This window comes from Carcharhinus amblyrhynchos, chromosome 29 (assembly GCF_965287045.1).
Source record: "Carcharhinus amblyrhynchos chromosome 29, sCarAmb.v2.hapA, whole genome shotgun sequence".
NCBI classification, from domain to species: domain Eukaryota; kingdom Metazoa; phylum Chordata; class Chondrichthyes; order Carcharhiniformes; family Carcharhinidae; genus Carcharhinus; species Carcharhinus amblyrhynchos.
In genome coordinates, this window is record NC_137352.1 from 8,124,921 (window position 1) to 8,139,061 (window position 14,141).

General features: G+C 46.1%; 1 protein-coding gene across 3 annotated transcripts in view; it reads left to right on the top strand.

Annotated features, from left to right (window-relative positions):
• abcg4a (ATP-binding cassette, sub-family G (WHITE), member 4a) overlaps positions 1 to 14,141 on the top strand; it is a 146,790-nt gene that overhangs the window by 90,704 nt on the left and 41,945 nt on the right. For all 3 annotated transcript variants that reach the window (XM_080214503.1, XM_080214504.1, XM_080214505.1), the window contains exon 3: positions 13,578 to 13,695. In XM_080214503.1, coding sequence (XP_080070629.1) covers positions 13,578 to 13,695 — 118 coding nt within the window. The remainder of the gene's footprint in view (positions 1 to 13,577; positions 13,696 to 14,141) is intronic.

A 14,141-nucleotide genomic window follows, 5' to 3' on the forward strand; every position in this document is an offset into this window, starting at 1 on the left:
GGCTGTGCTAAATTCTCTCGTAGTGTCAGGGGGATTCGCAGGGTAAATGCATGGGGTTATGGGGATAGAATTGTCAGTGCAAGCTTGATGGGCCAAATGGCCGCCTTCTGCACTGCAGGGATTCTTTGATAATGGAGGGAGCAGGAACTCCTTTGCTATTTAATTTCCCCCCTTTTTACCCTCTACAATCTTTTACAGGTATTTGTTAGTTGTAGATTCCACACCATGCCCACTCTTATCCCCCCATCCCCTCCCACACATCTATTGAAGTTTGCAAACTAACAGACACAGGAATCAAACCTGGGAGCTTATTACCTCTTTGGGTTGGCAACAGGCTATGAAATCTGTGGGTTATTTGCATCACCATTTCTGCTAGATACGGACACATTCAACTTTCACCCCACTGCCGCAGACAGGGGGTTACATGGGTGTTTGGTTCTGTCGCGACTTACGCTCTCCAACCGGTGCCAGTCATAACGGCTGGATTCACGCGATGTTATAATGAAGGAAACTTGAATTTACGTAGAATCTTTCACATCCTCAGGGACATCCCAAAAAGCCTTACAGCCAATCATGTAGCATAGTCACTGTTGTAATGCAGGAAACACGGCAGCCATTTTGAGCACAGCAAGATCCCACAAGTAACAACGTGATAATCAGCAAATAACCTGCTTCCGTGACGTTGAGAGACGAATATTGGCCAGGATACAAGGGATAGCTCCCTTGTTTTTCCTGATGGTCCAGTGGATTTTGACGATACGCCTGAGAGGAAAGCTTTAATTTAGTGTCTCACATCTCTGGATTAGAACTTGAACTCATGACCTACTGACTCAGGGGCCACAAGTGCTGAGCTGGTGCTGATCTGAACATAAAAACCATTTTAATTATTGGTGACAACCTCAAACCGTCCCGTTGAAACTTCCAGCTCCAGCCATTTCTCACTTCTCTTCAGCTCAATGCATTTATTGTTTATTTCTTTATTCTTTCATGGGAAATGGGCGTCGCTGACTGGGCCGGCATTTGCTGCTCATTTCAGAGGGCAGTTAAGAGTCACCCACATTGCTGTGACTCTGGATTCACACGTAGGCCAGACCAGGTAAGGATGGCAGATTTCCTTCCCAGAAGAACGTTAGTGAACCAGGTTTTTCCGATAATCATTTCATGGTCATCAGTAGACTCCAAATTCCAGGTTTTTATTGAATTCAAATTTCACCGTCTGTAGCAGTGGGATTCGAACCTGGGTCCCCCAGAGCATTACCCTGGGTCTCTGGATTGCTAGTCTAGTGACAATACCACTACACCACAACCTCTTCCAACAGCACAGAACTCCCTCAGTGCTGTTCTGGATTGAATTTTGCAGTTAAGGCCAGCACTCAGATTTGAACCTGGCTCCCCAGAGCTTTACCCTGGATCACTAGTCCAGCAACAATACCACTGCACCATATCTCCCCTAATGAGAACCGTGAGTCGCTGTCACATTTAGGGTGTAGTTTTCGGTGGCAATGGGATTTTCAAGACTAGTGCACACTGGAATCGGAACGCCAGGTATATTAACCAATAGGATCCACATTGGGGCTACATTGTGTGGTTCAGGGAGGTTCATAGAATCCCTTCAGTGCAGAAGGAGGCCATTCGGCCCATCACAGAACACTGACAACAATCCCACCCAGGCCCTATCCCTGTAACCCCACGTATTTACTCTGTTAATCCCCCTGACAATAAGGGGCAATTTAGCATGGCTAATCCACCTAACCTGCGTCTTTGATTGTGGGAAGAAACCGGAGCACCCAAAGGAAATCCACGCAGACACGGGGAGAACGTGCAAATTCCACACAGACACTGACCCGAGGGTGGAATTGAACCCGGGTTCCTCGCACTGTGAGGCAGCAGTACTAACCACTGTGCCACCGTACCACTCATTCAAAGTAATGGTGGATTAAAAAGGTACAGGTGAAAGGAAGTTCTAATCGGAAAGGGAGAATTGATGCTTTAAAGCAATAAAAGAACAAGATTAAAAAGTCAAGAATAATGGTCCAATCGCTGCTCTGTGTTGAAATTACTTTTATATCTGTGAACAAATGAATATTTGATCACAGTTGAGCTAGTTAGGGCCGGTTGATGACTCTGCGGTGTCCTGTAGAGCTATCAGGAATTTTCCTTCATTTCAATCTTATTCAATTATTAATAAGTGAAATTATCTTCTTTCTCTTACTGTTGGTATCAAAGTCTTTCTCCTTAATGCCTTAAAGCATCAATTCTCCCTTTCTGATTCGAGCTTCCTTTCACCTGTATCAGCCCCATGAACATGAAATCCCACCGGCGGGATTCTCTGATCGGACATTTGGCCGAGCGTTAAATTCTCCCGGCAGTGTTTGCAGCAAAGGGGAGGGTGTGAACAGCCGGAAAATCCCGGCCAACATTTCAGATCCTTTTGTCAGAACTGGAGCAAGTTCGAGATGTCAGAAATACAGAGCTCGGGAAAAGTGGAGCAGATGAATGAGCGAAAGGAAGTCCATTTGTTTCATTTCTATAGACAGCTGCTGTTGCTGATTATCCTGTGATTCCCATTTTGAAGCAACAAACCCTGCCCCACTCCCACCCCACTCCCAACCCACCACACTCCTGTCCCACTCCCACCCCCCCACACTCCTGCCCCACTTCCAATCCCCCTCCCACACCCCCCCCACACTCCTGCCCCATTCCCATCCCCCCCACACTCCCGTCCCACTCTCACCCCCCCCACACTCCCGCCCCACTCCCACCTCCCCACACTCCTGCCCCATTCCCATCCCCCCCACACTCCCGTCCCACTCCCACCTCCCCACCTCCCCACACTCCTGCCCCACCACACTCCTGCCCCACCTCCAATCCCCCTCCCACACTCCCGTCCCACTCTCACCCCCCCCCACACTCCCGTCCCACTCCCACCCCACACTCCCGCCCCACTCCCACCCCACACTCCTGCCCCACTCCCACCCCCCACACTCCTGCCCCACTCCCATCCCCCCACCCTCCAGCTCCACTCTGACCCACCCCCACCCTCCAGCTCCACTCCAACCTCCCTCCATCCCCCAGCTCTGCTCCCAACCCCCCGCCCCACTCCCACCCCCAGCTCCACCCCCCACCACCCCCAGCTCCACCGCACACCCCCACCCCGAGACCAATCTTGCTCCATTACCATCTGTTTTTGCCTCAGTTGTGTCATTTAAACACTCCTGCCTCCCATCCTGTCACCAGGGAATCCTGCTGGCGGGACTCTGGGCGCGACCTTCTGCCTGTTTATGCCAATGGGATCTTTAATCCTGCCAACGGCTCACCTCCGCCATACATTTCCAAGCAGCAGGGGGCGGCACAGTGGTTAGCTGGTTCTCAGGTTCGATTCCTGGTTTGGATCATTGTGCGGAGTCACCACGTTCTCCCTCTGTGTTTCCTGTGTATGTGTTTCCTCCAGATGCTCCAGTTTCCTTCCACAGTCTGAAAGCTGTGCTGGTTAGGTGCATTGGCCGTGCTAAATCCTCCCTCAGTGTACCTGAACAGGCACTGGAGTGTGGTGACTAGGGGATTTTCACAGTAACCCAATTGCAATATTAATATATGCCTACTTGTGACACTAGTGAAGTTTTCTCATCCCTGCTTTCCTTTTTTTCTTGATTATTTCACGGGATTTAGGGATTGCCTACAAGGCCAGCAGGTTTAGGGAGGGCATTTCAGAGCTTAGCAACTAGACACAGCCACCAGTGATGGAGCGATTAGTATGGCACACGCTCAAGAGGCTAGAATTACAGGACTGCAAATATCTCGGTGAGTTGTAGGGCAGGTGGAGAGTATAAGGGATGGGAAGAGAGGGGCCTTGAAGGGATTTGAAAACAGGAATGAGATCAGAAATCAAGTCAGCAAGCAGCAAATTATTTTAATGCATTGAGAACGTTCACTTAACTGGCTAACTAACCAGTGAACGATGCCATGGAAACCTTCTGATACAGGGGAAACAAAATAGTGAAGAGTTTTGTAAAAGAGAATGAAGCACGCAAGTGCTGGATGATCTTGAGCAGGTTGGGTTGATTGATCATGTTAAATTGCCCCTTAGTATCAGGGGGACAGCTGGGGTAAATAGGTGGGGGTTATGGGGATAGGGCCTGGATGGGATTGTTGTCAGTGCAGCGGTGATGGACCGAATGGCCTTTTGTAGGGATTCGATGATTCTATATCCCATCGCAGATTGTAAAAGACTGATGCTGGAAAGGCCGGTGAAGTTGCATTCAACCTATTTTTACATCAAAGTCTCAAACATTTAACAGTATTTTTCTGGAGCGGTTTGATTGCAGTATTCGGTAGAAGGTACATTGGGTTTGTTGTCGCACTGTACGTACACGTGAGGATGGTTACCAGTGTTTGATGTTGGCTGCCAGGGTTTGACTGCTGGTTGAGGGCATCCTGCTCTTGTTCAGTATGATTGAGTTTGCTGAGTGTCTGTTATTCCAACTCAGAACTGCAGAAACCTAGGAATACAAGCCAAGTCTATCCTTGATCAAGGTAAGTTGCATTTCCTCTCATTGCCATCTTGCTCTTTACCAGGTCTGAAGGAGAATATTTTGTACCAGTAAGACTTGCATCATTCCATTTATTTCACTTGGACTTGTTCAACACCCTGGATGCAGTCGACACGAAACCATACTCGTTCTTCGCTCCATCTGCAATGGTTTCCTGTCCACCAGAGCATTGACCATTTTTAAATGCCTCCATATAATCAGTCCACCCTGTCTCAGTTATCTCATTACATTGCCTCCATGTCCAGCCATCTTCCAATTTTGGTCTTCAGTGATTCCCGCCCTTTCATGCCAGCATTATTAGCTCAGAGCGTTTCACCAGAACTCTACCGCCCACCCTCCGTAGAATCAGAGCGGGTGAGGGACAGACAACAGGAATGTCTGTTGCTCTTGGGTGGAAATTTCTGGTCTCACTTGAACGAGGATGAAAACTCCCACCCGTACAGTTCCTAATCACTATTCCCTCCACCACACATTCCATTCCGAACCCTCAAACCCCAGCTATGAGACTGAGTATTGGTATCCTGCTCTCACTCTCATGTCTCACTATCTTTTACCTTATTCTGATTATCTGAAAGTTTCTTCTCCCCTCCCACCTCTGCTCCTACTCACCTTCCAGTGAGGCAGAAAGGCAATATTTTAATGCAAGTTTTTGTGTTATTGAGTGTCTTAATCAGCAATGCCTAATTAAGAAATGCTTAGGTGCCTTATTCGGCACGGTGTAACAGTGGTTAGCACTGCTGCCTCACGACTCCAAGGACCCAGGCTATCTATGTGCAATTTGCACGTTCTCAGTGTGTCTGCGTGGGTTTCCTCCAGGTGTTCCGGTTTCCTCCCACACTCCAGAGACGTGCGGGTGAGGTTAATTGGCCATGCTAAATTGCTCCTTAGTGTCAGGAGGATTAGCAGAGTAAAATGGGTGGCACAGTGGTTAGTATTGCTGCCTCCCAGTGCCAGGGACCCGGGTTCAATTCCAACCTGGAGTGACTGTCTATGTGGAATTTGAATGTTTACCCCGTGTCTGCGTGGGTTTCCTTCCACATTCCGAAGATGTGCAGGTTAGATGGGTTGGCCGTGCTAAATTGCCCCTTATTGTCAGGGAGATAAGCAGGGTAAATATTTGGGTTTATGGGGATAGAGCTTGGGTGGGATTGCTGTCGGTGCAGGCTCAATGGGCCGAATGGCCTCTTTCTGCACTGTAGGGATTCTATGAAATATGTGGGATTACAGGAATGGGATCTGGGTGGGATTGTCATCGGTGCAGACTTGATGGGCCGAATGGCCTCTTTCTGCACTTGTAGGGATCCTATGATTCTATGATATTATGTTGATAAAGTAGTACTTAAAATGCATTGTGTTTTGTTAATAGAAAAGTGACAGCTTGAATCTCATTGTTTCAATTCAATATTAATCACAATCGCCGAGATTCGCTGTCTCATCTCTCTTTCAGTGCCAGTCCTTGGGGCAGAGTTGCTTGATTGCAAACACTATCAGTGCCATAAATAACATCTCTAACACTATAAAAGTTCAAATGGGAGAGACCTTTGCAACAGAAAAGACATCATTGGAATTCTGCATCACATCTTCACGGATCAGCCCGATTAGGCAGTGGTTCAGTCATTTACGGATAAATTTTGAGTTCTCGCACGGACCAGTAACGAATCTGCTCATCAGTAACACACAGATCGCTGCTGATCCTGAGGCTGATGAGCTGATTATGCCCTCACACAATCATCCGTAACTGTCTCATTCCGAGAAAAACCTCAGCCTTGCCGTGAAATTTGTTGTCCATTAACAATTTGCAGTGAGTCAACACTTAGTTGTGAGTCACCTTGTTGACAAAACAAAGGTAGTGTAAGGGATTTATATTTGTCTTGGTAAACATGAGAAAATAAGGTATAGGTTTAGGTGGGTTTAACTTAATGTTTCAGAATGGGGATCGGCCGTTCAGCAAGTTGAGCGTTTTGTTAGCTGAGGACTGATCTGGATTTTAATTCCTGCTTGCCACCATCCTTTCCAAATATTCATCAACTTTGGTTTTGAAATTTCCACTTTTTGGGGGGGTGAGCTCTGCCTTACCCTGTGTGCAAATTTCTGAAATCTATCTTTAATTTTGAACTCATGTTACTGAGTAATCACCCAGCACAGAATATCATTCCTCACTCTCTTCCTATCATCATAATATGATGATACATTTATTACTAATACTGCACAATACAATTGTGACGTCAATAACATTTTATTTATTTGTTAATCACAAATAGGCTCACATTAACTTTATCAATGTTAGGTAATTAATGACCTAACTAGTAATCACAGGTGTCCTGTTGTTAAAGTTTATTTATTTGTCGCAAGTGGGCTAACATTAACACTGCAATGAAGTTACTGTGAAAATCCCCTAGTCGCCACATTTCAGTGCTTGTTGATAGTATAAACTAAAGATTTCTGTCCAATAGTTCACGATTTTATAAGTGTCTTCTGTTTTAAAGTGTTCTAGGAGTGTGTTTTTTGTTTTAGCACAGTTACTGAAGCATGTGTGAGCATTGGTGGGCATTGGTGAGGCCGCAGCTGGAGTACTGTGTGCAGTTTTGGGCGCCGCACCTGCGCAAGGATATTTTGGCCCTGGAGGGAGTGCAGAGGAGCTTTACTAGGCTGATACCGGAGTTGAGGGGATTGAGCTATGAGGAGAGGCTGAATAAACTAGGCTTGTACTCGTTAGAGTTTAGAAGAATGAGGGGAGATCTCATTGAGACGTATAAGATGATGAATGGGATGGATAGGATAGAGGTGGAGAGACTCTTCCCGCTCAAAAAAGACAGTAGGACTAGGGGGCACAGCCTCAAGATAAAGGGGAGGCGGTTTAGAACGGAGTTGAGGAGGAACTTCTTCACTCAAAGGGTGGTGAATCTCTGGAATTCTCTGCCCGTTGAAGTGGTGGAGGCTGCCTCGCTAAATATTTTTAAGAAGCGGGTTGATGGGTTCTTGCTAAGAGAGGGGATTAAGGGTTATGGGGAGAGGGCGGGAAAGTGGAACTGAGCCACAACAGATCAGCCATGATCTTATTGAATGGCGGGGCAGGCTCGAAGGGCTAGATGGCCTACTCCTGCTCCTATTTCTTATGTTCTTATGTTCTTATGTTCAGTTTTAAAAGAATATTGTGGCTTCACCCGCATCATCTCCCCCACCCCACCAAACCGCCCCCCCACCTCCCCCCCCCCCCCCCCCCTTCCACCCCTTCCTCCCATGCTCTTAAAAGTTTATTTATTAGTATCAGGGGTACTTTACACTGCAATGAAGTTACTATGAATGTTCCCTAGTCGCCACACTCCGGCGCCTGTTCGGGTACACTGAGAGAGAATTTAGCACTGCCAATGCACCTAACCGGCACATCTTTCAGACTGTGGGAGGAAACCGGAGCACCCGGAGGAAACCCACGCAGACACGGGGAGAACGTGCAGACTCCACACAGATAGTGACCCAAGCCGGGAGTCGAATCCGGGTCCCTGGTGCTGTGAGGCAGCAGTGCTAACCACTGTGGAACCGTGCCGCCCTGTTAAAGCCACATTGAATTGCCCTAGATCTATTAAAGTTTGTAAGAGGATTTTTGGGTTGATTAGTTTGCCAAAAGGTCTTTAATGTAAAAATTACAACTCAGGAATGTAATCCACCCTTATTTTGTTGCGATTTTTGTTTAGAACATTTTCATTTAATGTGCTCTTTTTTAAAGACACATTAGGAGTGCTGAAGTAGGGAGAGCTGTGGATTGTTGATCTGAGTGGGATTCACTTCCTTGCCCACCATGCACCTCTTATCACACTTTTCTTATTGCTACTAAAGCTTCTGAGGGTGGATCAATATTGAGACTTGTATTGCTGGCACAGTTCAATGATATCATCTTCTTCCCGTCCGTGAAGTACTGGGGAATTTGCAGACTTTAATCGACAAACAATCTGTGCTGCTTCACTGAGATCTACTTTGCTCTTCACAGCTAATTGAATCATTCAAATTTTGTCCAGCTTGAAGCAGAGCAAAGTGTTGTAACAGCTGATGAGCATTTCTGCCAGGTTGCTTCGATCGGAAGTTTAATTGAGTTATGAAAACTCCACGTCAGGTATTATAGAGAAAAATCTTCCCTAAATTAAAATCTTGAAAGGAAACCTCATCTTTAACCGGATGTAAAAGTTCTTTGCACTACTTTGGAATCTTAACATATTTTTCTCCTTCTTCCTCGAGGGACCTGGTTCCACAGATCTCAGCACTATCCAAACACTTGATTCCCTCCTAAAGCTGAGTGGGACGGCACGGTGCCACAGTGGTTAGCGCTGCTGCCTCACAGCGCCAGGGACCCGGGTTCGATTCCCCCCTTGGGTCACTGTCTGTATAGAGTTTGCACATTCTCCCAGCGTGGGTTTCCTCTGGGTGCTCTGGTTTCCTCCCACAGTCCAAAGATAGGGTTAGGTGGATTGGCCATGCTAAATTGCCCCTTAGTGTCAGGGGGACTAGCTAGGGTAAATGCATGAGGTTATGGGGATAGGGCTTCGTGGGATTGTGGTTGGTGCAGACCTGATGGGCTGAATGACCTCCTTCTGCGCTGTAGGATTCTATGATTCTATGAATGCTGTTTGACTGTATTGTGCATCACAGCTGAGCCTGATTCAGTCAACATGTGAGGATTTTCCCAGCAGGCTTCAGGATCTCGCCATCAGGCTCAAATGGAGGTCAAAGGGCAGCATGGTGGCACAGTGGTTAGCACTGCTGCCTCACAGCACCAGGAAGAAGGGTTCAGTTCCAAACGTGGGTGACTGTCTGTCTGCATGAAGTTTGCTCATTCTCCCCGTGTCTGCGTGGGTTTCCTCCAAGTGCTCCGGTTTCCTCCTACGTCCAAAGATGCGCAGGTTAGATGGAGTGACCATGCTAAATGCATAGGGTTACAGTGATTAGGGGGATGGGCCTGTGTAAGATGCTCCTTTGGAGAGTTGGTGCAGACTTGGTGGACCTAATGGCCTCCTGCACTGTAGGGAACCCATTAAAAAGCCCACACCTGTGTGGGGACCATAATTCACCTGTGATTTTCCCTGAATTGGCCAACTAGAGACCAGAGGGCAAGTTCAATGTCCAATTAGAGATGGGGAGTGGTGGGGGGAATAGAATTTCTCCAAGCTGGTGTGCCAATAGCTAAAGGTTCAGCCTCTGATAGGTGCACAGTTTGCAGCAAGCGTCAAGGGTCATGGGCCTGTGATGAGGCTGATATCCTCCTGCACCCACCCTCTTCACTCCGGAATGCCAGGGTTGTTTGTACTGCCCATACCACCAATTGGACCATTTAGAAAACAGAGCATCAGGGTAGGGCAGCTAGTCTGAGCAAAAGGAAAGGCATCCTGTTCCTGACAGTGAGGTAATGATATTCAGCAATCTTCAGCTTGAAGCAATTTGGAATACCAGCAACTCAAAGCAACCGTGAAGGACTATTTAGTCCAAACGTTAAGGCAGACAATAAATCATGTCTCGTGGCAGCAGAGAGCAATGTCTTCTGACCCATCAGCGTTCCACTCTATATTCCATGGTTGAGTTAATAGCATTCACATCAAACAAAGAGTTTCTGAATGAGCAACACGTTCCAAAATGCTTTTCTTTACTCTAACAAGACAGCAAGAAACCTCAAAAGGTTGTGAACGAAGCCCAGCGCATCACACAAAACAAACCTTCTATCCAATTACTCAGTCTACACTTCCTGCTGCCTCGGAAAAGCAGCCAGCATAATTAAGGACCCCACGCACCCTGGACATTCTCTCTTCCACTTTCTTTGATGGGGAAAATGATCTGAGATCAAGTCCCAACCAACTCAAGAACAGCTTTTTCCCTGCTGCCATCAGACCTTTGAATGGACTTACCTTATTGATCTTTCTGTACACCTGAGCTATGACTGCAACACTACATTCTGCACCCTCTCCTTTCCTTCTCCTCTATGTATTCAGTGAATGGTATGCTTTGTATGGCATGCAGGAAACAACACTTCCCACTGTATCCCAATACATGTGACCATAATAAATCAAATCAAAAGGATCTTGCAAGACATTTTCAATACTTTTGCAAAGACGATGGTGTCACTGTAACTGTGTCACCCCAATAAGTTATAAACATAAATCGTGTAAAAACAAAAGTTATTTTGAGGCAGAACCCTGCTTCCCTCTGTTTTGCAGTTCCTAGCTGAGCAGATAAATAGCCTATTCCAACAATGATCGATAACTGGCTTCTTATAGATGCCAGGGGCAAATAGTTGAATTTCAATTTTTCCTGCCCAGTTGCCATTCTGCTTTTGAATGGCCCTACCTCATAACAAGTTGATCTTTCTCTACACCCTGGCTGTGACTGTAACACTTCATCCTACACCCTCTCTTTTCCTTCTCTATGAACAGTATGCTTTATCTGGAAAGCACGCAAGAAACAATACTTTTCATAAATACCAATACATGTGACAATAAATTAAATCAAAAATTAAATTGATCTTTCTCTACATCCTCACTATGACTGTAAGACTATATTCTGCACTGTCTCCTTTCCTTCTCCCCTATGTACTCTATGAACAGTATGCTTTGCCTGTATAGTGTGCAAGAAACAATACTTTTCAGAAGAACTAGGAGCAGGCCATCTGGCCCCTCAAGTCTGCTCCATCATTCAATAAGATCATGGCTGATCATTTTGCGGACTCAGCTCCACTTACCCACCTGCTCACCATAACCCTTAATTCCTTTACTGTTCAAAAATGTATCTATCTTTAAGCATTCAATGAGGTGGCCTCAACTGCTTTACTGGGCTGGGAATTCCACAGATTCAGAACCCTTTGGGTGAAGAAGTTCCTCCTTAGCTCAGTCCTAGATCTGCTCCTCCTTATTTTGAGGTCGTGCCCCTAGTTGTAGTTTCACCCGCCAATGGAAACACTCACTGTATGTCAACACCTGTGAAAATAATAAATCAAAGCAAATCAAATTGAAAGATGTCTATGCTAAATTAAAACAAAATCTGATTTTTCAGCCATCATTCATTCAGCTGCTGTGGGTATGCCGTTAGCCGGTGATATGTCGGCAGTGTCAGTGGTATTATTGTTGATCGTCCATCGTCATCGATGAGGACCTCAACACCATTACTCATTTTGAGGCTGGATGCAGTGTGTCTGAAGATGACTGATCAGGGCCAATTCGGCCACGGGATGTCCTGGCACATATTGGACAGGCTTGTGTAGGCACTGTAGTTGTCGCGCTGGAGGCTCTGGACTTGCGCAGCTCGCAAGTGGTATTATTATAGAGTTGTTGGATATGCCAGAGCAGGAGGACAAGATGGTAATTCAATCCCAAGCTAGCTGATGAAACTAGACACAGTTGATGGTTCCACCATTTGCATTACAGATGCCTACTTCCTGTCTGGCACCCAGTGTCCCAGCAGTCTCTCTTGATAAGTGCTCTGAATACTTAATTAAACAATGCCCTTCATCTGTGTATTTTAACAATATAATTGACACACTGTTAACATCAGAGGGCAAAGGTTCAAATTGTGAAGGGGAAGTTCTGGGGAGATTCCTGGGGGAAGTGTACCTTTGCACTGCTCAAAACGTGACTACTGAGAGTGAAGCCATTTCCTTAGGAACCCAGCTACATGCTATAATGGGAAACAGTGGGATTCGGAAAGTGGAGTTAAGTGCCACCCGCCTTGTGAACCGATCTTATGTCGATGTGGTCTTTCAGCTTGCTTTGAGTTTTTAATTAAAGTATAGATCAAGAGCGCGTGAAACAGTGAAATACCAACAAAGGAAAAATGAAGAGTTGCATTTATATAGCACCTTTCACTTATCCCACAGCACTTTACAGGAAATTAAGTACTTTTGAAGCTCAGTCACTGTGGCAATGGAAAAAATGTGGCTGTTAATTATGCATAGCAAGGTTCCGCAAACTATCAGTTCATTGCTTTCAGATGATGATGGTTGAAGGGTAAATGGCTGAATTAATGGGGCGGACTTTCCTATCGTTAGAAAAGAGTCACTTTTTAATTCATTGAAAGTGGATAGCTGACAAGGACGGGATGAATTGTCAGTGACAGCAAGTGGAATTTTTCACCCTCCCCACAGCGAGATTTCCCCCACAGTGGAGGCTGCTCCCCATTGGCCACCTGCAGAATCTTCTGGTCTTGTCGAAGTGGATGGCGGTTTGCATGGCATACCCGCCTTGCTGCCGGGAACCCCTCAGCGGGGGGGTTCGGCTTCGGCGGGACTGGAAAATCCCACCTGGGGGAAGGGCTGGAAAATCCCAGCGATATCTTCCGCATCCACCTGAGGGAGCAGTCAGGGCCTTTGTTTATTGTCTCTTCCTGAACGGGACTACACTGGAGTGCTGGTGTAAATGTTGTGCTCAAGTCACTGGAGTGGGACTTGAACCCCCAGACTCAGAGATAAACATGCTACCCATTGATATTCGGGGAAAAAGATACAAAAGTCTGAGGACACATTCTAACCGACTCAAGAACAGCTTCTTCCCTGCTGCCATCAGACTTTTGAATGGACCTACCTCACACTAAGATAATCTTTCTCTACAGTCCAGCTATGACTGTAACACTATATTTTGTACCCTTTTCTTTCCTTCTCCCCTACGTACTCTATGAATAGTATGCTTTAAATTTTAATAAATTATGTACAAATAATAATTAATAATAAATCAGATTCACAGACTTATTAAGGTTCTGATGAACATTGTTCTAGCTTGCTTCAGCAATGTACTTCACACTCGCCCTCAGAAGAATATCCTCCCTTGTACCTGTCTGACCTTCCCGATCCCCACATCCTCTGGAATGTTATTCACAATTATTGACAAATGAATGGCAACTTTGGGCTACGGGCACCTTGTAACCTTCACTTGGGCTGTGTACAAGTTCTGTCAATCCCGAACTCAAATAAATGTCCAAGGCACGGAGGAATGAAGTGCTAGTCTGCATTCCAGAAATTAAATGCCTTGCTGTTTCACATATTTCAACTTTATCCCACAGGGTACAAGACTCTGCTAAAATGCCTATCTGGAAAGTTCTGCAGCCGGGAGCTCATTGGGATTATGGGTCCATCAGGTGCTGGGAAATCGACCTTCATGAACATTCTGGCAGGATACAGGTGAGTCACAAAAATAATGGATTCGTATTTCAATCATTTCTTAGACTGATGATCTGTGTTTGAATAGAAGGAAGACACAGACTTTATCAATGTTACATAGCTAATGGTACATTTTCTAGTAGGCATAGATTCCTTGCTGTTAAGGTTTATTTATTAGTCACAAGTGGGCTTACGTTAACACTGCAGTGAAGTTACTGTGAAAATCCCCCTTAACAAACACTAAGGCATTTGATTATAGTGGAAGGAGGGAGCATGTTGCTACCCGCCTTCTCTCAGCCGTTTGGGTACACTAAGGGAGAATTTAGTATTGCCAATGCACCTAACCAGCACGTCTTTCGGGCTATGGGAGGAAACGGGAGCACCCGGAGGAAACCCACGCAGACACGGGGAGGACATGCAGACTCCGCACAGCCAGTGACCCAAGCCAGGAATCGAACCCGTGTTCC